Source organism: Centruroides sculpturatus, unplaced genomic scaffold, assembly GCF_000671375.1.
Source record: "Centruroides sculpturatus isolate CEXI.00-Female unplaced genomic scaffold, Cexi_2.0 scaffold271, whole genome shotgun sequence".
Taxonomy (NCBI): Eukaryota; Metazoa; Arthropoda; class Arachnida; order Scorpiones; family Buthidae; genus Centruroides; species Centruroides sculpturatus.
The window spans coordinates 78,321-105,985 of NW_019384474.1; the positions used below are offsets into that span (position 1 = coordinate 78,321).

The window sequence follows — 27,665 nt, forward strand, 5'->3', positions numbered from 1 at the left end:
GCCCGCCCTTTTTCCCTTGGGGGAGAAAGGTTTGGAAGTATTCTTGGTGGAGATTTTCTACCGACCTTGTATGCTGCGTTTCTACCGTACGTTTGAAGGTCGACGTCGTCCGGAAACTGTTAAATGCGATGTTTCTTCTTACCCGTTTTAGAGGAGGAAAGGGAGAGGTCGTCGGTGAGCCCGACTCTTGCCCGTGGTTGCCATTCTGCTCTATTGGCCCTTGGATTTACTCGCTGCTTTTCGGGGGTGGCGGCATCCGCTTTGGAAACCGCCAACGTAGCATATTTGTGCGGTTATAAATGACTTAATAATAAAATCCACAAATTTATTTTTCTCTAGTTATGAGTCCTGTTCTAGCTCAAAATTTATTCTTGGCAAATTTATTGTGAAAGCAGGGTTATGATGGTCGACGTTGACTCTTTCTGTGTTGTGGGTGCAGATGGGAATTTTCCCAGATCTTTAATGGGGTGGATGATGAGGAACCGTACCGGAAAGACTGTTCCCCAGTCTGCAAAAACTTTCAGGAGCACTCTGGCTTGGATTCGGGTCTACCGGAGTGGTGTTTTTCGACTGCCCATCCGTAAAACTGGGTCTTCCTGGCATGGTTCCCCGGTCCGTGAAAGTTTCTGGGACCGCTGGGACCGCTTGGGCTCGAATCCAAAGTGGTGTTTTTTGACTGTGGGTTCGTGGATCGGTGCTGGTCTGCCAAAATACATTTGACTGTACTGAAGGCTGTAAAGATGATTATTGGTGACATTTAAATGGTATTCTAGGTAAGCATATGTAAGTGTAATAAATAAATGTAATTTGTAGTCACATATAATTACTTGGTTCACCAGTCTGCAATGTGAAAATGATTGAAAAACACCACTGTCCTGGAGTCATGGGACTGTGCTAATTTTCAGGCATTTGTGTCCTGTCTCTGCTTGTTAAAGCTTGTTCAGATAAATTTAGTAAGTTTGTCAGTGGTTAGTAGCTACTTCCTACTAAACTGTCTGGACTAGTACAGTAGAGCATGTAATGAGCTTAGAGATGAACAGACTTAAATGTTTGTGCAGCACTAAATACAGTGGAAATGAGAAGACTACAGGACTTAAGCCCTCTCTGTCTACACAAAAATTTAAAATTTATTTGTGAAAACTTCTAAATGTTGTTTGTAAAAACATTTACGATGGCAAATATGATTTGTTGGACCATCCACAATGCAATTGTTGTGCAACGATGAAAGGTGTCAAACTTTACTAAGTATGCAAATATTTAAAATTTTTGACTTAAGTCTCCTTTGGGTACTTCTGGATTTGCTACTGACTGAGTAATACTATAGAAAATAGCAAACTAATGAACTCAAGTGAAAACATTCCTGTTTGGATGTGTTTAATTGGTTAGTGATGGTGGGAGAAACTGCTACTTGGCTTGGAAAAATAGTTTAGTAAATCATTTCACTAAACTATTTGACTAAATTTAATTATTTGCACATGGTAAGTTACCAAATTACTGTGTGTATCTGAACAAGCCTTTACTAATATTTTTTTGTTTTAGATCAGGGGTCACCAAACTTTTTTCACAGTGTGCTACTACATTATATATATATATATATATATAAACCAGTGTGGTCTGCATAACTGAAGGAATGACAAGCACTAGGTCACATAACTATTTTGGTCAATACATTATACTGAATACACAAAAAATAAAGACAATCGACATATTTATTTACCAATACACAAACACGATTGCTGCAGCAAGCTCATAAACTTTTTTTCTTTGAAACTTCCTTGCAGGTACTTACACAAAAAGCACTCTGATGTTCAAAGTTGCTGAATTTTTTATTTCACTGATTTTCCTAAAAATTATATTACTGTCAGATGCAAAAATAATATTGGACCACTTCTGGCATTTTTACTTGCACTTATTTTAATTTTTTCTATGTAGTAAGTTCATCTACAATCCATGATATTTCCATACAAATAATTATATTTTATCTCATTTGTGGCATGGTGTGGCAGCAGGCCGGATGAACTGACCTCACGGGCCATAGTTTTTTGACCCGTTTTAGATCCATATCTGTAAGTTAGTGACTCTAAAAAGTTGAGCCAATGATCTCAATAGTGATAAAATGGTATTTTTATTACTTTGGCTATTATTAAAATATTTGTCTATTCCCAATATTATTTTACATTGAAGTTCTTGAATTTATTATTTTAATGCCATTTATTTTCAATATATGTAAATAGGAATTTGTGATTGTTTTCTATGCAAATTTTGTAGATGTTTCAAACTATTAGTTTATATTGGCATTAAAAAATTATTATATTTATCAAAAGTTTTTAATAAAATGAGATTAATGCTAATATATAATTTGGTCATGTGGCTTATAGTTTGATTTTTTTGTCTTATATTGTGTGTTCCTAGTTCATATTACTTAAGAATTAGCTTCAAGTGTGTTTTCTAGAAGTTGTAGGCATCAAAAGTAATTCAGATTCAAATCACTGCTAACTAGAACTTTTATATTAATCTGGAATAATACAAAAGAAATATGAAATCTAGCTTTATTAATTTTTCAATAGAGTAAAAACTATTTATTTACACAAGGAAAGTTTATATATATATATATATATATATATANATAATGCCCGATTAATCACTTTGTCCATAACATATCTATTATTTATATATATTATTTTAACAAACTTTTAAATAAAAAAAACAAAGTAAATTTTTAAAATGAATTATTTATAATTTATTTTAAATAATTAATTTATAATTCATAACATTCTATAAATAAAATCATAGAAGAAACCGCTGAATAACAAGTACTAGAAGTAATATTTTGTTACTTTAGAGAAAATGGACAAAGTGAAACGATGATAGTGTATGAAAATTTAAGAAATAGGCAAGAAACAAGAGTTTTTTTTTTGTTCGGAAATGAAAAGCAATAAATATTTTATTGTTTTTAAATTATAAATTTAGTAATAAAAATAACTGTTTTGCACTTAGCATTGGTAGATGCATACAACAGCTATCTTGAACATGAAGGAAATAAAGTAATGTGGAATCGTAAAAGTAGGAGTCATTCAACTGTACTCCAAGTCACCCGAAAAATATTCTGTCAATAATTCCTTAAGATAGCTTGCTTCTTTTTTAATCAATGTTTTGATGATTAATAGGTCATGTTTTAATATGTTGCATGCAAAAAATTTCCTCATAAATTTTAAAAAGTTTCCTAACATTGCAATTTAGGAAACAAACAGAAATGTAATGAAATTCCAAGTATAATTTGATGATGTTTTTTTTTCTTTTTTCCCCAATTATTGACGATTTATATATTCAAATTTTTATTTAACATCTTTTAAAAAATCGATAAGTTATGAAAAAATTTCTAAAAAGTAAATAATATAATAAAATTTAAACTGGCAATGATGATTTGTAACATACATTATCAGACAAATAAAAAAAATTTTCTTATATATATATATACTACTTTGTCTTCTCAGTGCCTGCTGAGTGGAGAGAGTTAAAAGATAATTTTTTAATGAATTTTTGACTAAATTTTATTACTCTTAATAAGCATATAGTATTTAAAGTGCAAGTCTTAAAACACAAACCATATGTTCATTCTACTTAAGGAAAAAAGTCTAAGAAAAAATAAAAATTTTAATTTAATCAATTAAATTCTATTTAATTTTATTTTTGACATGAATTTGGCTCCTATCCTGGTTATTCGATTTATGTCAAATGCATAACTGGTTGAATTACTAAATTCATTTGACTGTTTGTTTATGGAATAATTTTTGATATGCGATAAGATCTACACTTTCAGATTTGTCAACTTGTTTGTTCATTTTTAAACATAATTTTTCTTTGTTACACATCCAGTTTATGTAAGGATTTATATTTTGATGCTGTTTATTAAGTTTTGCAGCTCATTTACATCATTATTATTAATTTAATTAATCTGAAAGTAAAAGTTTTTTTTAACATCTTTCTAAGAAGAGAATTCAATATGTACAATTATAATCAGAAGATTCAAGAATAGAATCAAATTAATTGTGGTTTTTGAATAGCTCTAATTAATATGACCTCAATATTGGGATTTGAAAGTTATATGGTTTTCTTTGTGTTATATTTGGCAAATTAAACTAGATCAAAGGATTGAATAAAATATTTGTTATAAAAGTATTCATAACTTTCTTATTAATCATTCATGAAGCATTTTTTGGAAGTGAATTTTTGTCGCATACTTTTTCCTTGATCATTACCGTTAAAATCGTTTCTCTTCAGATATTTTTAACAGTTAAAAATAAAATTTTGGAATGCAATTCTTTGAGAGAGTTGATTTTAAAGTAACTTAAATGATTTCCTCTATAAATGAATCTTATTCAAATATTTTAAATTACAGTATATTATTAATATCTCAGATTCAAACCAATATTTTTATTTTATTTTTGCTATTGATATTCTAACCAAAATAGAAAGAAATTGCAGATTAATTTTTAAAAATGTCAAATTTTTTTTTTGCAGTCCTTGTTATACAACTCCCACTAATCCAAATGACCCTATGCAATAATTAATTCAGATTAGCGAGAGTGCACAGTAATTTATAATTAATTAAAAACTACTGTTTGTAGTAGAACTGCAGCACAAGCTACTTGTTCATTATGCAGTGGAATCCTGATAGAGTGAATTGTCAAAGAACTGAATTAAATCAATCATTATATCAAGAGTTTACTGTGTATATAAAGAATGGCAAGGACCAATTATATTGTTTACTATATTGAGCAGTCACTATATCAAGAGTTTATTGTAGTTAAATTATAAATTAGTCAAGTTATTCAGAATCTGTTATCAGTTATTTCATACATAAGAAATCAAAGAGAACTTAACTGATTACTGTTTTCAAAGTCCATTAGATCTGATCTTCAGATAATGTTTTTGGCTAAGAACACTTATAAATGCAATAGAATACTGTAAATAAATTTAAAGATAATATAATAGAAGATTAAATAATTTTTACAGTCATAATCTAGTTTTCTTCCATAATAATTTAGAGAGAAGACATTTATGTTTAAAAAATTAAAAACAAATCTGAATTTCTGTTTAATCTTTGTCAGTTGATTTAAAATAGAAGTAAATTTATGTAACTGAAATGCAGTTTATTATAAAAGAGAAAATAAATTATAATAATTTTTGTTTTGTGAAAATTGTTAAATGTGAAAGTAATTTTATATTTAATAATTTTTTATTTCTTAAATTATTAAATTATTGTATAATTTAATAATTGAATCCAGAAATATTTAAATTGGATGACTTAATTGAAGACGATAACCTTTAGTCTAGCCATAATTTGCAATGAACTGATACTTTTGATCATCTTAATTGACCATTATAAGGTTCAAACTGAAGAACAAATAATCTTTAATGTAGTTGTAATTTTCTGCTAGATTGAAGGTCATTATGTCTAATTTGAATTTCAAATTATTAAATATCATAAAACAAATTTTAAATGAATCAGAAACAGTTTCATCAATAGATTTATATGATTCATAAAGTTCTTCAAATATTATTATAAAGCAAATGATTGCTTCATTTCATGGCAGAGGATAGCCAAAGATTCATTTGCCTTAATCAAACAATATTTTGTCACTTCCTTATATGAAGAACACTTTAAGAATTAAACATTGAATTATTTATCATAAAATTTGAATCTTTTAAAATAGATTGCTGTTATTCTATTACAGTTCAAGCTTAAATAACACAATATGAATTATACACTGAACGGGTTAAGAGGATAGTTTTCCGAGTAGTAAATTCTACAATTTCAGGTTCAAAAACATCTAACAAATGAAAAACTTTAAGTCAAAAAATTATACATCTATTTAAAATTGATTTAATATCTTTAAAATATTTTAAAAGTATAATCTGAGGAATAAATTATTATCAAGGTTGAATTTTGTTTGTTTAACTTAACCTTCTGGACTTAAAATGATCTTATTTTGTTCAAAAAAGATGTTTAATTTAAAAATATGTATGTAATTTAGATTTATTTTATAAAAATACCAAATAACATGTAATTGTTTTGGTACTAAAACAAATTAAATTATCATTTTAAAAGATTTTAAATGCCATATGCTAGCAAAATACTTTGTTATTTTGCTTTTCTCATTAGTGAATGCCTCCCTTGAAGGCTTACATGATTAATTATTAATAAAACCTTCTCATTATTATCTAGATGCAAAATACTACATATTTATTTAAAATATGCTTGTTAAAAGTTTTCACATGAAATAATTGATTATTTTTTTTGTAATTTTAATAAAATCTGCTAAAAAATAATTATTATAATAAATTTTTCAGTCTTTATATAACTATAAAGATAAAGAAAATGTTCAGCTTCATCTCTCCAGCTTGTATCAACTTCCACCAGACATTACATCATGTTCTATCAATATTCCAAGATTTTACTTTCCTCACGGTCATCCAAAATCAACATATGCAATTGACGAACAGCTGAGAAAGATAACGGCCACTTTCCTTAATTTCCCTGAACGTAAAGTTCTCAGGGAACAGTTTGGAATAATTGCAAAGGTAAATGTGTTTAGAATATATTTGAAAGTAAAAAACATGCAGATAATTTTATTATATACATATAATAAAATTATCTGCATATATATACATATATATATATATATAATAATTAAAATCCCATTTAAAATACAATATAAAATGTGTATAGAAATAATTTTTTTAAAGTAATAAAATTTGTTTTAAGTATTTTAGCTTATTAATTAATAAATTAAACAATACTGATTCCTTAAAAAGAAAAATAATTTAATATTTAATCCGATACATTTAATTATTATATTATTAATTTATTTTTAAATTACCAATAGCTATAAACAAAAAAAAATCCCAGGAAGATTTTTAAGAAAACTTTCCAGTCATCATCATTGGCCGCCATTGTTTTCTAGAATAAATTCCAAGCAGGAATTTTAGAACATGGAATCACTTCAACTAAATAAATATAATTCAAAACAAAAATCTTTAAATACAACAAAAATTTTTAATGAATGAACATCTGTGATTGTCTTAAATAATCCTCTTCATGTTCTGGACTTGTAGACGATCATTTAAGATTGTCTAAAATGTTAATTTTTAAAGGTTTTTCTTTATTTATTGCTGTTGTGCATGTACAGTTTAAAGTTACTCCTCTGATTTTAAACTACCAACGTTTTTAAATTGAATTAATATAAAAATTTAAAATATTATTTTAAAAAAATATCAGTTTAAATCTAAATGCCAATGAAATGAAATTGTAAAGGAATTAAGTCATTTTTATTTTATTACTTTAAAATTAATGAGTTTAATATTTGATATACACTATATATGTATTTGTTTTAAAATATAATTGAAAAACTATATATGTCTTTTTAGGCTTGTGGTCTTCCTCTTTACTGGAAGATTCCATTATTTCTTGCAGCTGGTGGAGAAAAAACTGGATTTGTTTGCTGTGATACTTTCCTTGATTCTTGGAAGAGGTAGGTTTTACATTCTGAATTAATTCCAAAAACAAAATTGGTAAACAGTACAAATTTTATATTATAAATTATTTAGATTTGCTAATTTATCATAAATATTTAATANATCAAATGCTTTACTGTGCATAGACACTGGGAAGCATTTGATGCATTAGAAACATTGTTGACATGATTAGAAATGTAATACAAAGCAGATTTTTTGAGTCTCATGGTGATCCAAGCAAGCCAGAGATTTAGCAGAGTTAAAAGAAAAAATATTAATATGCATAATCTATAAATTAGAATTATGTTAATGAAAATGATTTAAAATATTTATAGATTTGAGAGAGAAATTATTAAAACTTTATTCTTTTAAGAAAATAGTAAATTTTCTGTTTATATTCACTAAATTGAGAAGTCATAATAAATAATGGGTTATTTTGGATATATAATGGCTTCTAATTACATCTATTAACTCTGTTGCTGTTACACTAAATTTATCTTTAATGTCAGATCTTTGTAAATTAATATTAAAATTTGTAATGCAAAAACAGGTAAAAAAGATCTGAACGAAATTCAGTAAGTTTAATGAAATTTTTATAGAAAAGACTACAATAACCTGTAATGCAGCAATTAATTATCATCAAATAACAAACATTGTTTTTGATCACATTTAGTAACTTCAATATGTAACAGGGAGAATATGAGCAGTTACAAAAAGCAAATTTATACATGAAATTCTACTTTGTAATTAAATGATACTTTGTGCTTCAAATTTAGAATATGGGATATTTTAAATCTAAAGATGACCAATAAATGCAACAGAAAATATTTGTTAGTTAATTATAATTAATTGCTGGATTGAAGCTAGTTATTCCTTTTCTCTATTTATCTTTGGTGGTTTTGAAAATTTGGTTGGTACTATTAACAGATTATTATTAGCAAAAGTAAAATTAGTGTTATTAGTTAATAATTACTATTATTATTTATATTAAAGCTTACGTTATGCCAGATACATTGTAATAAATATCAAAAACTTTTTGAAATTGGACAAGAAAAATTTATTTAACTAATATTTTCAGCTTTTTAAAAAAACTTTTTTCAGTTTACATTAGCATGTAATCATTTAAATGCATTTAAAAATTTAAACTTTAATTTTTATATTTTATTAATGTAACCTGAAGCTAAGCATTTTAAAAGCAAAAAATTTTAATTATATAAATTTTCCTGTTGTATTTTAAAAGCTTATTAATATAATTATTAAAATATTTTTAAGAATTTTTTTGTAATTATATAGACAGAAAAGCATTGATTATCCTAAAATCAGTTATTTGAAAAATCAATTAACAGAAGATTACTAATTCCATAAATTATAAAGTTTTTACATAGTAACAATTGTTGGCAATTTTCTGTAATCTTGCTATTGAATTATCTCATCATTCACATTAGAGTTAAGTTTTATTTATTACAGTACAAATAGAAAAACATGATTAATGAGTCACACAGGCATTTAATGAATCAAATGCTTTACTGTGCATAGACACTGGGAAGCATTTGATGCATTAGAAACATTGTTGACATGATTAGAAATGTAATACAAAGCAGATTTTTTGAGTCTCATGGTGATCCAAGCAAGCCAGAGATTTAGCAGAGTTAAAAGAAAAAATATTATGTAAAAACAAAGCAAAATAAGTGATTGATTTGTTTTAAAAACTAATAAATTTTTACATAAACACTGTACGTTATATATTAATTTTAATATTATGTATTTTTTTACTTTGAATTCAATGTTTCATCAGAGCATTGCAGATTGCAATGAAAGAGGAATGTTTGTTTTTCATAAATAATGAAAAAATTGTCTGATTAATCATTATTTGTATTAAATTTCGATGTCTTAACCTATTTTTACTATTATACTAGAATTACAGTAAAATTAAATACCTTAAATAAAGTAAAAATATTATCAGTGGGGGGAAAAAAGCACAAAATTGTTATTTCAAACTTATCATACAGGAACACACATGATGAAGAGAATAGACTTTATTTTGTATCACATATTTTTGTACAAAGGACTGGATATGCATTTCAGGCTATTTGCACTTCTTCAATCCTTTTTTGTACAATTATAAATTCTGGGTAATAAATTGTATTAAACTTAATGTTTTACACATGTTCAAAACTCAGAGAAAAATTAAAGTTACCTGAAACAATATTTACTTGTGACTTCTGGATGAATGGTGTAGATTTAAAATCAAAACAAGAGAGAATGTAAAACAAGTGAAACTAAAATAAATTAAGAATAAAAATTATGTAAATTTAAAATAACTGCTGTTAAAATTGGATAAAAGGGTTAAAAATAAAGCCTGTAGAAATATTACAAATAAAAATTGTAGAAATATTACAAAAAGAACCAAACTGTAAAGTGAGCAAAACCATCCAAAAGGCTTACACCTCTTTGCTGGCCCTATCCACCCTACAGTTTTATGTTTCACAGCACATAGAATGTATGGCATCGAAACAGAATGTTAAGTAGTGCAGTGGATAATAAAGGAGGGGGAAGGAAGGTAACTTAAATTGACAATCTGGCAACCATTACTTCGAAATTAAGAATTTTGAAGTAATGGTTGCCAGATCTCACTGATGAATATGTCAGTATTTAGATTTATTCTATTATTTTTATTGATTTTGATGATATATAAGTGTTCATAAAGTTTCCTTTTAATAACATTTTTTTCTTATTTCTGATTATTTTAGCTAATCAATGCTTTATTGTATATGTGAAATACAATTTTTATGATTTTGTAATTTTAACGAATATTTTTCAATCAATATTTGAATGATTAAATAAAATATTTAATCATTTAAAATAAATTTACTTTGTTAAACTGAGCAAAAAAAATTGTAAGATCATCTTACAGTAATTTTTTTCATAACAAATTTAGCAATAAAAGAATAAATATTTCATAAAAATATTCTTTTGAAATATTATTTTTGCAATATTATCTGTTTCTAAATTTATTTGAGAAATTTGAAGAATTTTCATTAATCCTATATACTGAAACAACTAGTTACACATTCTATTTAATATCTAAATAAAATTTGTAACCAGAGAGAAACTAGATTTGTGTTTATATTAATTTCATAGTTTATAGAATAATTCTGTTTATTATGGTTATTTATTGTAATTTGAAAATAATACACTGATCAATAGTAAAAATTATGAAATAATAATAAATTGTGAAATTGTTTTGTCATGTCCTTGATTACATGGATTTAATAAACCATTATTTTGTAAAAAATATGTTTAAAATTTGATATAAGAGTTTTAGAATAATGAGAAAAAGTACTAAATTCATATGATATATATTTTATTAATGGAATTAAAAAATTTGAATTCTTCCTCTAGTTAAATTTCTGTTAGAACTATCATCATAACACATTTATAAAATAGTAAAAATCAGCAAAATATTCTTGTAAATTTTACTATTATGTAAATTAATTTTGATGACAGTTTTTATTAAAGTTTAGCTAGAGAGAGGTTAAGATTAAGAATTCTGTTTCAACAATACTGTAAAAAAAATACATCTCCATTGTCAGTTTAGTCCATTTTCTCCATTATTTTGTAACTTATTCATCATATTATAAATATTAATATTAGGCTATATATGTACAGATGGGTGCAAAAGTTGGTGTACAGTTTTGAATCTGTGAAATATAGTTGTTTGATACAGAATTCTTTATTATTTTGCATTCCTTATTTACAATACATTAAAGAGACCACCATGAACACCAGACCTCACCCATTTGACTTGTTGTTTTGGGTGTTATCAAAAATAAAATATTTTCACAAAAACTATGCATTGTTGATGACATGATTCAGTTCACAAGAGAAGCATGTCAAGAAACTGTTGACAATAAAGAATTTTGCACTGAAATGTGTGTGAGTGTAGAAATTACTACAGGAATGTTTGAATACTGAAAGCTGAAAATTTGAACACTTAAAAGAGTGTGTACTTAATTGTAATTTGTGTGTCATACTTAATAAAGTTATCTTAGTAATCATATGCATATTTTTTTCGTAATAAAAAATAAATACAGTGGAACCTCGGTATACTACCTTAATCCGTTCCTGATGTTTGGACTTATACCGAATTGGACGTATACCAAACCAATCTTTCCCATAAGAAGTAATGTAAAAATGATTAATCCGTTCTCATGTAAAAAAAATGGCTGGCTTTAAACACCTCACTTTCCTGGCTAGTTCCTGCTTGATTTTTCGTGAGATCAGCGTGTATCTTTTTAGCTTTCTTGCAAATAATTGCTTCTGATACGCTGTCTCCAGCACTGTTTTTCAGTTATCTAAAGCAAAAGCAATTTCTCGACATGATCTAATGTCTTCGATCTCTGTTTAGAAATTGATTTAATCCCTTTCGCAATGTTAGCAGATTTAATAATGTCTTTATTTTTCGCGATTTTCCATATCGTTGTTCTCGGAATACGGTAGACAACAGTTAAAATCTCGAACACGCGTGCCACCTTCGTATTTCTCAACAATCTCTTTTATCAGTTCCATTGTAATTCTAGTCATTTTTTTAGTTTTCTGTCGCTTTTCATTTGCCTTTTTGGGATTCATGATTAATAAAAATAATAAAATTTTACTTACGAATTAAAATCAGAAGAAATTTAACAAAGTTATAAACCGTTGCACCGCGAACGTCTAGTCTGGTCTAGTACACCGATAGTGCTACTTGTTCATTGATGGCGTGTATAATTGAATTATGTCGTATACTGAACAAAAGTCGTATACCGAGCAAAATTTGTTTCGTCCAAACAGGACATATTCCGAATTGGACGTATTCTAAAGCAGACGTATACCTAGGTACCACTGTACTTATTTTTGCATATCCCTGTATATATATAATATTGGTTTATTAAATTTCTATTGTGTATGTATTATTAAAACTCAAATTTCTAATGCAAATTAAACTATATTTTAAAATAAGAATAGGAAAATCATTGTATGTTAAAATTAATTATTTGAAGTTTATTAATAAAATAATTTTTTTTTTCTATTTCAAGAATAATTAATATTTGTTATGATGAGCCATCTCAGTTCATCTGTATTCTCTCTTGTGGTTCAAGAAATTATCTTCTGCCTGAAGATTTTATTCCTATGATGCAGGTTATTGACTTAATATTTTAAAGAGTTTGTGTATAGTATATTCATATGTATATATTTTAATGAATTAAGTATTTAATTAAGAGGTTAAATGTTTAGAAAATGCATTTATAAGATTAAAGTAAGTAAATTTTAATATAAGTTAAACTTTTTATTATTATTTTATGAACCTAAAATGTAATGTTTTTAAATAATATTAACTATGTTTTCCTTGTTAATAATTGATATTAATAATCATCCAACCATCAGCCAAACTTATCGGGCAATATTATATTACAATTAATAATTAGAAATTAGAGGTAGACATTAGGCACCATCTTTTAACGAAAGTAGTAACTATAATTTAATGTAATTTAGGATAGTCTGAAAGAAAAGAATTGACCCAGAGCAGGAGTCAAACCTGCAACCTCCACTTGTGTGCTGCACTGAACAGTTACGTCACCCAGACCTCTGAGCGACTCTTCCCTTCCAGACACATTTAAATTAATTTGTCTGATGGTTGGATGGTTATTAATGCATTGGGTTCTTGAGATTGTTCATATATAATTGATATTATAATAAAATATAAATTTCAATATTTTAAATTGTTTACTCTGAAAATTTAAAAAAACCTAAGCATAATATTAGTTAATTTTAGATTATAATAAATATTTTCCTTTTCATTAAAAAAAAAATTCAAAATTTTGAATCGTTATAAAAATTTTGGATTTTTTTTTAATGAATTGAAACATATATAGATACAGACTGAACAAGTAAAATAACTTACTGATATTAAATTTTATAAAATTAATACTTAAAATTTATTGTTAACATTACAAAAAGATTTATAAATTTATACAATTTTATTCTTTAATTTGACATCTTTAAAACTGAAAATTTTACATATCCTAATGGAAGACTATCAATATTTTAATTAGAATATTTAAATTCATTACATATATACTGGTAATATTTCATTAACAATTTCAGTAACTGCTGCAATCCTAGTAACTAGGAATTTTCAAATATGTTTTAATACCTTATACAGTAGAAATACTTTCCATTCTATGAAAGTACTATTAAATAAGTCTTACAGACATTTATATTTTTAATCTAGAAAGTGCTCTATGGAGATTTTGGCAAAAAATGTGCTAAAATTTTATTTTTGAAAAAATTTTTTAAGTCCCTAATGCTTTCTGTGATAAGTGTTTTCCTCATATCATAGATTAAAATTAGTCATAAAACTGTAGAAACTTAACACTAATACTCTCAATTTCAAATAGATTACAAAACACTGCTTTATTGGAGTCAAATAAGAAATAAATATTAATTTCATAGTATTTTTGGATCTCTAGTCAATCTCATCCAAGAATGAAATTCACAAAAAGAAAAAAACTTGCACAAAATGAAAAAGTAATCAAATAAAAGGATCTTGAATGTCTTTCATGCTTTCTTATCTGCTGATGAACGTAGGAAATTAATGTTTATTTCTTCTTTGATCCAATAAACAATTTTTGCATGTTAAACAATTATTGACTTTACAATTTTCTTGAAATGTTTTTAGAATTTAAGACAAACTTTCAAAGAAAATGATCTTTAAACAAAGACACAAAAAATTTTCAAATTTAAAACATATTTATTTTCATTTTGATTACAAAATGTAACCTTTTCAAAAGACTGGTTCTTAATCAAAATATTGATTGTCAGAATTACTAAAGAAAATCCAAATATATTAAATATAAATTTAATCTTATATGGTCAAAATTTGATATTCTATTCAAATTTATTATTATTTTTTTAAGATTAAATTCTTTTATAATGCATTTTTACATATGAAGAAGTAACTGTGACAAGGAACAAATCAATATATATAGAACCAAAATGTATAGATTTTTGACTCTAAAAATAGCTGTTATTTTTGTTTAAGTGTTTTTGTAAGGATGACATCATATTAAATTTTCCAATAGAATAATGTGATGAGTAATCTGTTTGTTTCAAAATTTTAAAATTTTTAACAATTGAAATTATTGTCATCTCTCCTATTATGAAAATATTTTCCAATTTGATTTGTTTAAAATTCAGATCAATTTAAATACATTTAAAATATTCTATAAAGTTTATAAAAAAATTCTTATTACTAGAAAAACTTTTTATTATATTGTTTCAAAACATATCAATCATTTTTAAGATAAAGAATCAAATAAAAACAAATTTCAAATAACAACACTGTATCAGACAGATGCCATTTTTTAGAATTATTATTATCTTTAAATTTTTTTAAATATTAATTAATTATATTTATATATTCCACACTTTTAAAAAAATTAAATGTTATTACAGATATTTATATTTGTTAGTATGTTGTTAATAGATTTAACTTGCTTTAAATTTTGTAAATAAATTGTTAATGTTTATAAAGCAAACATTTATTTTTGTTGAATTAGTTTGTTTATATATTGCATTTACTTTTACATTAGAAAAAGAAAAGAGAATATAAACAATGCTTTTAGCAAGAATTCTTTTTAAATATTTGTTTAAAGTTGTTAAAATAATCAGTATCTATTGAAGAAAAATACATGAAAATTTTCTTATTTTTTAAATATTTTTAAACAAGTTAAGGTTAAAATTATTAATTTCAATTTTAATAATTAAATAATTCAAATTAATAACGATATTTAAAATAATTTTTGTTGAATATAGTATAAAGTGCTTATGGCATAAAATTGACATAAAATTAAAACTATATGTTAATAATTATTGATTAATAAGATTAATGAATTAAAACAAATTATTTTACATCTGTACTTGATCAATATATTTGTAATATGTTCTTTTATTCTATTCTTAAAACTTTCTCATGCTTTTAGACTTAATTACAAAATAATTTTCTTAGAATAGAATAGAATATAATATCCATATTTTTATTCAGTTATAATTATGCTTAATTTTAAATTTAGGCTCTTTTCTGTAATAATTAATTCACCTTAAATTTTATATTGTTTAAAAATTATACTGATCTAATTTAGTTGTAAGCATAGCATCGAGTTTCAAAATATTTCTGACAGAGTTTAGCTTCGTGTTTGTCTGTAGTTCAATTAGTAGATTTGGTTTTTGTTTGATGTTCATAAAAACATAATCAAAATGATAATTAAAGAATCCAGAACTGGAAAATTCAATTCCCAAATATTTGATCTAAAAAACAAATTGAATTTGTTTTATCAATAAAAACTCTGTTGGATTTTTGTAGTTTTCCAGTGTTCTAAAATACTAAACCCTCTGTTTTTTGAACATTAATCAAAAAATGTTTTATTTTTTCCTGTAGAAGGTTGATTTTACATTGCAATGTGGCTTTGGAATCAGCTAAGAGTGATAAATTGTCAACATATAGGAAACATTGTAGATCTTGCTCTAAACTAAACAATCCATGATAATTCCATTAGATCCAGTATCTCTAGCAAGTCATTTATATACAGTATAAAGGACTGAGAGGCTCTGTTTATAACAATCCCTTATTTGACTGCATCTAATTTGCATAAAATCGATCTGTAATAATTTGTTAATAAGTTATTAAAGAATTTTGTAACAACTATGAAAGATTTAGAAATTCCCATTTTACATAATTTGTCCCATAAAATAATGATTCACATTGTCAAATGCCTTTCTCATGTCAACAAATAATATGTAGAGTTTTCTTTGTTTCTTTATCAATGTTTCATTCATTTAATATAAAAACATTATAAGCTGTTGTTTTTTGGGAAATAAATGCTCCTTGGTATCTAATGATGATGTCAGGTTCCTGTAGCTAAGCATTTAACTAATTTCAGAAGTGTTGAGAAAAGTTTTCTTGAGATATTTAACAATTTAGTTATTGGTCCATAATTACTAGGGTCCAGTCTGTCTCCTTTTGGATATCATTTTCAATACTACATATTATTATTCCATTCCATACAAAATATTATTCCATGAAGTTGAAAACAATAGCATATTCTTGAAAAAAATTAAACAGGTCTAATAACATTAGAATCTCTTGTGATAGATATTTAATAAATTCATTCTTTATTCCATTGGCACTCAAACTTTTCAATTGGCATGTGAAATTGTGCACAGGCCAGAAATATTTTGTATATTCCATATATACTAAAAGTAGGTCTATTTCTATCATTTTATAAATGATGTGTCAGAGATTTTTCAGGATGGATTAATATGTGCCATGGACTAGATTTGGCCTGGGATCACAGTTTGGGCACTACTACTATTATTTTTTAGAACCTGGAGTTGATCCTGGTTCAATTGTTGTTTTAATTCTTCGAAGGAAAAAAGGGTCATCTAAATTAGAATAAAAATTTTTTTGCAACATGTCAAAGTAGGTTGGTAAGTATTAACTTGATTTTAAGTACTCAGTTCATGTTTCCAGTGAGATTTAATCAAGCACTCTGGTCTGTTAATTTATCTGTTTATTATTGTCCAAAACTCTTAAATTTTTGATATTTTTCCTCCAAGTGTTTATTTTTTTCCAGTTTGCATTACTAAATGAATTAAATTTCTTTTTTAACTTACAATACATTCAAGAGTTTCTTTATTTTTATATTTCTGAAATTGTCTTAAAGCATTATTTTTCTGTGTTTTAGATGATCTGCAATCATTATCAAACCAGGTAAACACAGTGATGATTCATTTTTCTGAATTTAAGTTTCATACCACATTTTTCTGCAGTTGACTGAATCAAACTTATGTTAGAGTATGCTGTCATATTAATTTTTCTGGTTTCCTGTGCATAGGCTAGTTGTATTGTTTTGGTATATTTCATCTCTAAAGACAATTTCACAATAACTGAAAAAGATGCTTGGAATTGTAGTCATCCATGACATTAAAAAAATCTTGGAATCTATTAGTCTAGGGCTTAAAACTACCAAGTCAATAATGGAGAGACTTATTTCAGCAATAAAATAAAAATTTGCATAGTCATTTGGGTGGTGGCTATTGATAATGTATAAATTAAAAGATCTTACTAACTCTACTTTTCTTCTTATTGGAACTATAAAATAGATTTATTTTTACTCACACAATTAAGTGTTTTTGAACTTACCTGTCCATCTTCAGAATCCAATCTAGATTATATTAAATCAATAATATCTGGATTGGTTTTATAACCAGATGAAGTCATTAAAGGTAACATACTGTTATGACAGTCCATCACTGCATCAATTCTTGCATTGGAATCACAATTGCCCAATATTCATACCCTAAGTTTATTTCCTAATGTATATTCTGTTAAATCCTCCATTTGGTCAATTTAATATTTAAATATGAAACTATATAGATGGTACAGAATAATAACAAGCTCTTGTCTACCTGATAATTTGTTTTTATTCAAGTGAATCCTAGACACCATAAAATTATCAAACAAGGTGAGAGCAGCTAATATCTTCTAGTTTTATTTACAAATAGAAATAGCAAGCTAGAGGGTCTATCAGGTCCTGGAATTTTGGTAGCCAAACTCTTGTAAACCAGTATAACAAGATTAATTAAATTTAGTCAGTTTTAAATGAGAAAGTTAACCAAGTTTTAGTCAGTTCTAAGATATCAAAGGTGGAAAACAAGTTAACAAATTCTTTATCTTGCAAATTACATCCCTTGACAATTCCAGGAAAAAAATTTTTTATGTGGGATAAGTCAATGTTGTTCACTAATCTATTTGTGATAAAAAAAAATTCAATTTTACCAGTTTGCTTGCTTCTAAGTCAAGGCATTTTTCATTTTTTAATATTAAAATATCAACTTTCAAAAACTTTGTTTTCTTCTTTATACTTTTGAAAATACAGTATAAGGGTTTTGCATCTCAGTCTTGAATGCCAACACAAATCTCCAAAATCTTAACTTTGTTTTGCGGAGTCTTGCAAATTTCTCAAATTTTTAAACACGATACTCTTACCTTTTAATGATAACAATTCTATTAAAAACATGTCTGGTCTATTTAATTTCAAAATTTTCCCTATTGAGATTACATTATCATCATCTCTTTAAAATAACTGAGAACAACTCCTGAACAGCACAGGACATGTTTTTGTTGTTAATTTGTAACCCCAAAATTATAACATTGAATTTTCCTGAGTTGCTAGCAAGGCTGATTAAATGAAATAAATTAAGGTTCAGCTTACTGTGGACTTGATCATTAAAATCAGAAAACTACTCCAGTTTCACTTTGAATTGAGACATTTAAGGTTCTTCATGATCTTTATGTAAATCCAATAATGTTTCTATTCTTGCAGTGACCTCATTTGGTCTCAAAAAATGGTCAAATCTGTTCTCTAAAACTGAAAAGATTGCTTGCAAAGGTCATTTTCAACATTCCGATGAAGATGAAAAATCTGATTTTGCACTTTTGAGATTTGGTTTGCTAGAAGAATGTTGATGCTTATACACCAATGTAGAAGAATGACTTGAAATATTATCAGTAGTAGTACAGGAAGTAGAGCCAGGATTTGTTTCTATCCCATCGATTATAATTATAATTAAATCCTGAAAGATTTTGCAAAAAAATACATGACTTATTAATTCAACAAAAAATAAATACACATCACAAAAAATTCGCCAGTACTGAACGTCATCATGTTACTACATTGTAATGTAAAAATATAAATTACATCCTTATATTTTATAAAGTAAAGAAGTTAATTTTTATTGTTGTCAAAGTAAAAAAATATTCAGAATAATAAAATATATTTTTTAAAGCAATATTTTTTAAAAACTACTTAATAATTATTAACTTTCCTGCTCAAATTATTACTACTAAATTAATTTTTCATGACCAATGAATTTGTTTTAATCATTAGATAATCTTTAGATGAGTCTAAAGCATGGCAATAAAATTCGGAAACGCTCGGTTTCAAGAATAATTATTAACACATCTTTCATTCTGTGCACTTTAGGACTACAAAAATCTATCTTTGGAGGCACAAACACAAAGAATAAATGGATGACTAAAATTCTTTTAAAAACTAATACATTCTGTTCCAAAAGAATCAAAATTCAAATTCACTTAAAGTGTAATCTAAATCTTGTAATAATTTTTTTTCTATAATATTTTTTCCAACTTTTAAAATTATCACTGTTCTTAAGCTTCATTTGAAAAATTATTTTGGCTAATTAAAACTTTTGCTTCTGTTATTGTTAATAGGATTTATGTTTGTAAATAGAATTTCCTTTGTCGTAGCTTCCTATCTCGTAATTGCAATTGGTCTTCGACTGGTAGTTGATTTTTGATCTTCCACTTTTTTCTGTAACCATAATAAATGTAACTAAGCCTTTAATAAAGCAAGTTAAATATTTGTATATTTTACGCATAAATAATTTAAGGCTCTTATTTAGGTGTAGCCTTAACGATGTGGTGTTTGTTATCAGGATATCATTGACACTCATCCTGGATTGACTTTTCTGAAGGAAGCAACAGAATTTCATTCAAGATATATTCAGACGGTAAGAAACCTATTAGTTTCTTCTTAACAAATATAAAATAAATGCAAATTTTAATAATTTAAAAAAAAAAAAAATGGATTTCAATATGTGACAGATAAGATGCCCACGTATTGATATATAAAGATAAGATTCCCAAAAATTTTAGATGCAATCCACTTTTAAAAATGGACTTTTTGAGAAAAATTTTGGTGATAATTACAAATAAATATAGTTTAAAATAATTTATTAAGAAGTAAACACATTAGTGAAGTATGATTAAACAGAGAATATAAAATTTCCATTGTCTACAGACTTTATGAATGGCAAAGGATATCCAGAATTTAAGACAACTCAATTTTAAATTTGAAGGTATGGGAGAAAGTAATCTTAAATATGAAACAATATGGTGTATGCTTGTACATGAGCAAGCATACAAAAAATTGTTCTGTGCAAAGATTCAGTGTCATAAAGGTTCAACAAACTGGTTTCAAGTTAAAACATTCAAAAGCTGCATAATTTTCAGAATAGAATTAAACAAAGGGCTAAGAACAGAGGATTGTAGGGAGGAGAAAAGGAATCTTAGTTTTGGATAATAAGGAGGATGGCAAGGATTGGCAAAAAGAAAGATATGTTGGTCAAGACATGTATTTCTTTCTAAGTAGTGAGTCAGAGTTTCTGGTGAAACAACCAGAAACTCTGACACACTATTCTGGTATTTTGACGAAACAACCAGAAACTCTCAATAACCGGTGAGACATTTGATCCCACCAGCTGTTGAGTATCACTTGTTTAACACTTTTTTTTAATTAATAAACTTTTTTTTTTTTCTTATTTCATGTTGTTCATATTTTATCAAAATTAAAATAAAATTATTGTGTATAAAGTTTATCTTACAAATTAATTAATTTGATTGGATAGCAACTTAATTACATGTCTTTAGGCCAGATTCTATAATTTGATTGATTAATAATTTATTTAATTCTAGCCTGAAAATAATCTGGTTTTTACATAGCTTTTCCCGTTAAAAATCAGGCTGTGCTTTAGGTTCAATCAAGTACAATTTGCAAAACTCTAAATTTATTTTTAAAAATTTTATGTGAAGATACATATATGATGAAGGGTGGTTATACAAATTTACATTGTTATTTATAATTTTAAAATATTCAGACTCTTATATCATAGTTTATTTTAACATTTTAATTTGTTATATTTTTTTACTCATATAACTTTACTCATTTTTAGGTGATAGCTCGAATTTATTATTGTGTAAATAGGTCTTGGAGCGGTAGAATAACTGCACCAGAATTGAGGAAAAGTGATTATCTTCAGGTAATTAGAGAGAGTTTTTTAAACAAGGATATGCTTAAGAAATTTTGTAAGTTAAAAATTACGTGTTTCTTTGTAATAAATCTCAATAAGATCTGTAGTTAGATAAGCATAATTAGCATAGAATGTCAAAAATTTGTTGTATATGCATTAGGGTTATATTTACATTTTTTTCTGTTACACTGATGATGATTCTAATTCATAGATAATTATTTGTAAACTTTGGTTCAATATGTGGTGTCATATAAATATTATTTCAATTTATTATTATAAATAATTTGTTTTAGGTAGTAACAATATTGTTCAGAAATATTAAGTATGATGCATGACAATGTGGTTTCATTTTTTTTAAAAACAAATGTCAAGATATTTTTTTTCTATCAAACACAAATTAATTTTTTTAATACTGACCTTCAGTTTTATGAATCACAATATGGCTTAATAGATTTCAGAAGCAACAGACCAAATCTTTGTTCCAAAGCATCTGTCGGAATGAGAATGTAATTTGTGGAATGTCCTTTAGGCAGCATGTTGGTAGTTATTGCTTAAATTCTTGCTTGGAAGTGTGGTGTTTATTTCTCTTCGTATATCCCACATTACAGGGTGTTTTTCTGTTATCATATCTTACATGAAGTTTGTTTTGCAGCTGATCATGACATCTTTGGAATTGATGGACAATTGACATTATCAGATTTTTGCTTCCTCTATGAGGTTTAACAGTAATTAAAATTTTTTTATAATAATAATTTTTACACTGTTTAATTTCATATTAGATAATTTTTCATAGAAAAGTGTTCACTCTAAACAACAAATGTAATATTGTAGGCACTCTTTTTATTTTGGAATTCTAAATCATCTAAATTTATTTTTAAAAAGATCATTAAAATTTGTATTAGAATGTGCTTGTAAAAATATTTTTCAGTTTACATACTCCATATCATATCATATATACAGTATGTAGAATTCTGCTGTAAAATACTTGATTTATTTAGATAAATTTGATAGCCTCAAATTAAAAAGAAAATATTTTGTATGTTATATAAAAGTGAATTCCAAATATAGAAGTCAAACTTTATTATTCGATTAAACATTTTTCAGGGCTGCTTTCATCTATTTGAAGATGGGACAAGCAGCTTTTCCATTTCTACAAAACAATAAGTGAATGATTTGTTTCTTAATTTGAACAATATGGAGTTGAATCTTTCTGAAGAGATGTTAAATTTCAAATGTATTTTAATATATGTGTATATTTGGCAATCCTTTGGAAAAAGAGAGAAAAATGATTCATCAAAATTAAATTTTAAAATATTAAACATGATATAAAACATTAGTTTCTATTCATCTTGTAAAGATTCTTGTATGCCTGTGATTGTTAGAAACGGTGGAATCCAGTTTGATTCTGAGAGATAAGAAGAAATGGCTATTAATTCCATGGAAAGGCAGTATGATTAAAAATGACCAATTTCTGGCATAACAGGTTTTAATGAAAAAAGCAAAGGATTTTATTGAAGCTCCATACTTAGAAGATTACAGTCTAAATTCTGTATTGTGATCTATCAGAAGGTGAGAAAGATATCAGACTAATTCTCTGATAAGATTCCAGCTCCAACTGTGTGCTTGCATGAGTGTGTGCATGCACATGCATTTTAAATTGAACACAAATGAAGAAAAATCTTATCATTATAAATTATATAATTTAGTGACCTTTGTAATGAATTTAACTATTATTTTGACTAAGTATTAATAGTTTATATTGGTACCTTATGCTATGCTATTTATATGATTTAACACACAATATTTTGACTACATCAGGAAAGATGTTTTTACTGGACTGGAAATTAGTGATATCAGATTATCTCTGCTTTCGTGAGTAAGAGAACTCATTCAGCAATTGTCCAATAAAAGCAAAAAATTTAGGTACTCATTTTGAAAAATTGTAGATCAATTAAAATAATAGTAAAAAGAACTTTTAATTAAAAAATAAACATTATTTTTTGAAAACATCAAGTATTTTGTTTGGTTTTGATTTAATTTTTGTAGAAAAGAGCTTGGCGTGTACTTGTGAATGCTGGCATATGTATATATGTATTTTTTACTTGTTTGTTTGTTAGGTTGTAGCATTACTAGAAGAAGAAGAAGATATTAATTTAATAACTGAATATTTTTCTTATGAGCACTTTTATGTTATTTATTGTAAATTTTGGGAACTTGACACTGATCATGACTTAACAATTGACAAGAACGACTTAAGTCGTCATAATGATGGAGGTAAATTTTTATATGTTTTATTTGAAATAATGTCATATCAAATATTCTACTAAAATCACATTTCTTTCTTTTTTTCCCCCAGCAATATCGTCACGAATGATTGATCGGATATTTTCTGGGGCAGTTACGAGGTATTTTACAGATAATAAAGTATAAATTTTGTTCTAATTTATTCTGAAGAGAATAAATCATCAAACATTTGATTATTTACAGAGGATCTATAAAAAATAAAGGAAAAATGAATTATTCTGAATTTGTGTGGTTTTTAATATCTGAAGAAGACAAAAGACATCCTCGAAGGTAATTTTATTACTTACAAAGCAAAACTGTTTAAACACATGTTAATGTAAAATATATGTAATTATCAAACAAACAGCTGGATTTCTTTTTAGGACTATTAACGTTAAATAATTGCTAAGTAATTTGGCAAGAGGCTGCCATCTCTTGTTAAATATCATAATTATAAATTAATTTATTTATTTATAATTATTATATTTAGCAAGAGATGGTAGCCTGATGGCTAGCCTTAAAGCATTTATTATTATATGTGTGTGTAATATTATTATTTAAATATATGTAACAAAAACTATGTATTTAAATATAAAATAGTAATTTATTTCTTAAACTTTCAATTATTTGTCTCATATCTTTAATGGATTTTGTAAATTGCCCTTTTGAAATTAATGTTAGAAAAATTTTTGAAAGATATATTCTCAAACATAATTTTTACAATAATTTATACTTAAAACTTAAAGTAATAATTTTACATATAAATACATTTGCAACTTTTTCTGTAATTTTTTTAAGTTATAGTCTCAGAAAGGATTGATGCAATTAATTTTAATATGGTCCAATAAAAAAGAATTATTCACATATCTTCATCATTATGTTAAAAAATATTTTGAAGTATACTTCATTACGTTTTTGATTTATTGAAAAAAAATATCTTCCTTTATAATCAGATATCAGATATTTCTATAATTTTCTTAATTTGAAATTTAGACATATTAAGTTATAAAAATTTTAATTTTTTTCTATCAGAGTTTGATTTTAAAAATAAATTGAGTTTGGCCATATTTTTGGAGTCAAAAGTATTTACAGGTATCCCTCACACAACACATTACTTCTACAACAAAGAATTTCGCAATTTTTAAGTGTAAACTCAGTTATTCAATATTTTTTTTATTCAAGTAAGCATGCATGTTATCCAAGATTTGCCCATGGATTTTACAATATTGAAATTTTCAATTTATTTTGTGCCTTTTGTCAGGTTTACTTTAATGAAAACCGATAGTGCAAGTTTTTCATCCTTCTAACTTTCCTATCAACTTGGTATTGTTTGTTGCTTTCAGACATTAGACCTTAAGACTGTCACTGTGTTTTGTTTTTATACATTAATCTTTGTATTTAGTAAAGTTTATTTAAACATTTTTATGTAAATGTTGTTAAACTTTTTTAACCGTACGTAAGTAATCCTTTGTAAAAATGATGAACAAAATACAGCGGCATCTTGGTACTTGAACTGTTCCCAACTCTGTTAAACAATTCAGTATTCAAGCACAAATTCTAGAAAAAATTGCTCAATATTCTACTTGACTGAACAAACACAACCTGCTAGAATAAATTATTGATTAATAACATATTTTTATTTTGTCATCCATAGAAAATTATGATAAAAATAAAAAAACAAAGACATTGCTGATATTTCTGATCATGATCAACCAATACTACAACCGTAAAAAGAAAATGCCCTCGTTTTAACTAAAATTAATATTAACAGTACTTTTAATTGGGCTTGTTAGTTATCAATAATTATTGATTGCTTTAATAAATATATTTCTCTTATTAACAAAAAAGAATAATACATTTTTGCTAACTTTTGCAATTTTCTTATAGATGGTATGGATGCGAGTGTTGTAATTGACAACCTTATATTTTATGTCGTCCTTAGGGCTTCAGTAGTCAATATTTGAGTTCTAGGTGCAACTTTGATACCTTTTACACAACTGTTTTACCACATTAGGATAGTAGCAAGGATTTCTGCTTGTCTCAATTAAATATCAAATTTCCTGCTGCTGTTCAATAATATTGCTACAGTATGTATGGACTCTTCATATCAACACTCTAAAAGCTGTTAAAGTAAATAAAGTTTCATAGATACCTATGAAAAACTTGGATTCCATTCTATTATTTACAGCTGGCATCTCAAAATTCCAATTACTTTAACAGCTTTTAGAGTGTTGATATGAAGAGTCCACACATACTATGATACCTATGGAAACTTGGCATGTTTAAAAGTGAGTAAAATTAGCTGATAGTGTTTTTTCACATTCTTTTAATTCAATGGTACCATATACATGCAAAGGAGAAGTTTACCAATGGATAGCCCTCTGTCAAGGGTGTTATATGGAATGGTGCTAGAACCCTGGAGAACTGAATACTATCCAGTTACAACTGAGACATGTCTATATTTCTGATATGTAGACAACATTAATTATTTGGGAGATAAACCTAATATACAACAGTTCATGTTGGATATTAATAAGAACCCTTATGATCTAAAGCATTCCTAGAACAGGAGAGTGGTGTATCTGTACACTTTTTGAACATCCTACTCACTTTGAAACAGTGAGTAGGATGTAGGCCAAATTTCCACCAGTATCTATAGAAAACCTGGATATCATCCATTATTTATATCTAATACCACCCATGATCCCATGCATTTTAAACTAATGGCTTTTAGGACATTGATATGAAGAGCCCTATACGTTGTATCAGTATTGTTGACCAATGATAGTTGGATGGCTGAGTGGTTAAGGTGGCAGCCTACTGCTCTGGGAAATCAAATCCAAATGGGCCAAAAAAAACATCAGAAATTTTTTGGGATGGTCTATTCAGGTATGTTAGATCTTTTCCTCATCATACAGTTGTCCCATTGTGAGTCTGGCCAAACCCATAATGGGCTTTTTACAGAGGTCCTTTTTAAAGCCGAAAGAGTGGAGACAGTTTAAAAAGAAGTACTATTGACCAACAGTAGGAAATTCAATATTTAATTGAGATAAACAGAAATCTTGACTTCAGCCCTAATATGGTAAAAACTTGTGTAAAAAGTTCTAAAGTTGCACCTAGAACTTAAATATACTGTAGCACATAAAATACCTGGTTTTCAATTATGATATTTACAGCCATGCTGTCTATAAAGAAATTTCATGATCTATGAACACAAAAATATTTTATAAAAGAAATCCTAATATTTACAAAATCCTCAGAAATGGCAAAGATAAGGTGGATTCTAAGAGAATACTAGGAATGTGTATAGTCACATTTATTGACTCCAGAGACAATTAAGAACATGAATTATATCAATGCAGCAGCATGCTCCTTATTAAGTAGGCTTAAAGAGCATCATTAACCATCCAGAAAAGAATACCTTTCATTGCTGTGGCATTATATACACTGGATAATGCAGTTTCTGTAAGATGGAAGGATAGTTCTATAGCCTCCAGATATTTCCAAGAATAAAATGGGAAGGTCAGTGACTTCAAGGATGAAGATGAGATGTCTGGAGTATGGAGATTCTTGTATGTAATTCCTAACAAACCTAAATTAGTACTGTGGATATTAACTGGATATTGCTGTATAAATTTAGTTTGAATATAATTTATACAATAATAATTTGGTTTATATCTGTTATAGCTTTTGTGATAGAAAAACATCTTACATATCATGTTCAACATTGTAATTCATATCACTGAATTTATATTATATCCAAAAATCTGTTTAGTTTAAAAATTGTTCTAATTATATTTATTTCTTGTTGAATGATCTACTACTTTAAATATATTCTTTCCGTAATAGCCTGATGACCTTTTAATTAAAAAGAGCTAAAAACATTTGTATTGATTTAATGTTTTTAGTCAAAAGGTTTTAATATGGATTATTAC

At 26.4% G+C, this 27,665-nt stretch overlaps 1 protein-coding gene across 2 annotated transcripts in view; it reads left to right on the forward strand.

Annotated features, from left to right (window-relative positions):
* The window catches only part of LOC111621262 (serine/threonine-protein phosphatase 2A regulatory subunit B'' subunit beta-like), a 33,318-nt gene that overhangs the window by 2,623 nt on the left and 3,030 nt on the right, over positions 1-27,665 (forward strand). For both annotated transcript variants that reach the window (XM_023363346.1, XM_023363347.1), the window contains exons 2-9: positions 6,355-6,585; positions 7,432-7,535; positions 12,594-12,696; positions 20,074-20,148; positions 21,370-21,456; positions 23,565-23,721; positions 23,804-23,852; positions 23,935-24,021. In XM_023363346.1, the coding sequence (XP_023219114.1) occupies positions 6,355-6,585; positions 7,432-7,535; positions 12,594-12,696; positions 20,074-20,148; positions 21,370-21,456; positions 23,565-23,721; positions 23,804-23,852; positions 23,935-24,021 (893 nt within the window). The remainder of the gene's footprint in view (positions 1-6,354; positions 6,586-7,431; positions 7,536-12,593; positions 12,697-20,073; positions 20,149-21,369; positions 21,457-23,564; positions 23,722-23,803; positions 23,853-23,934; positions 24,022-27,665) is intronic.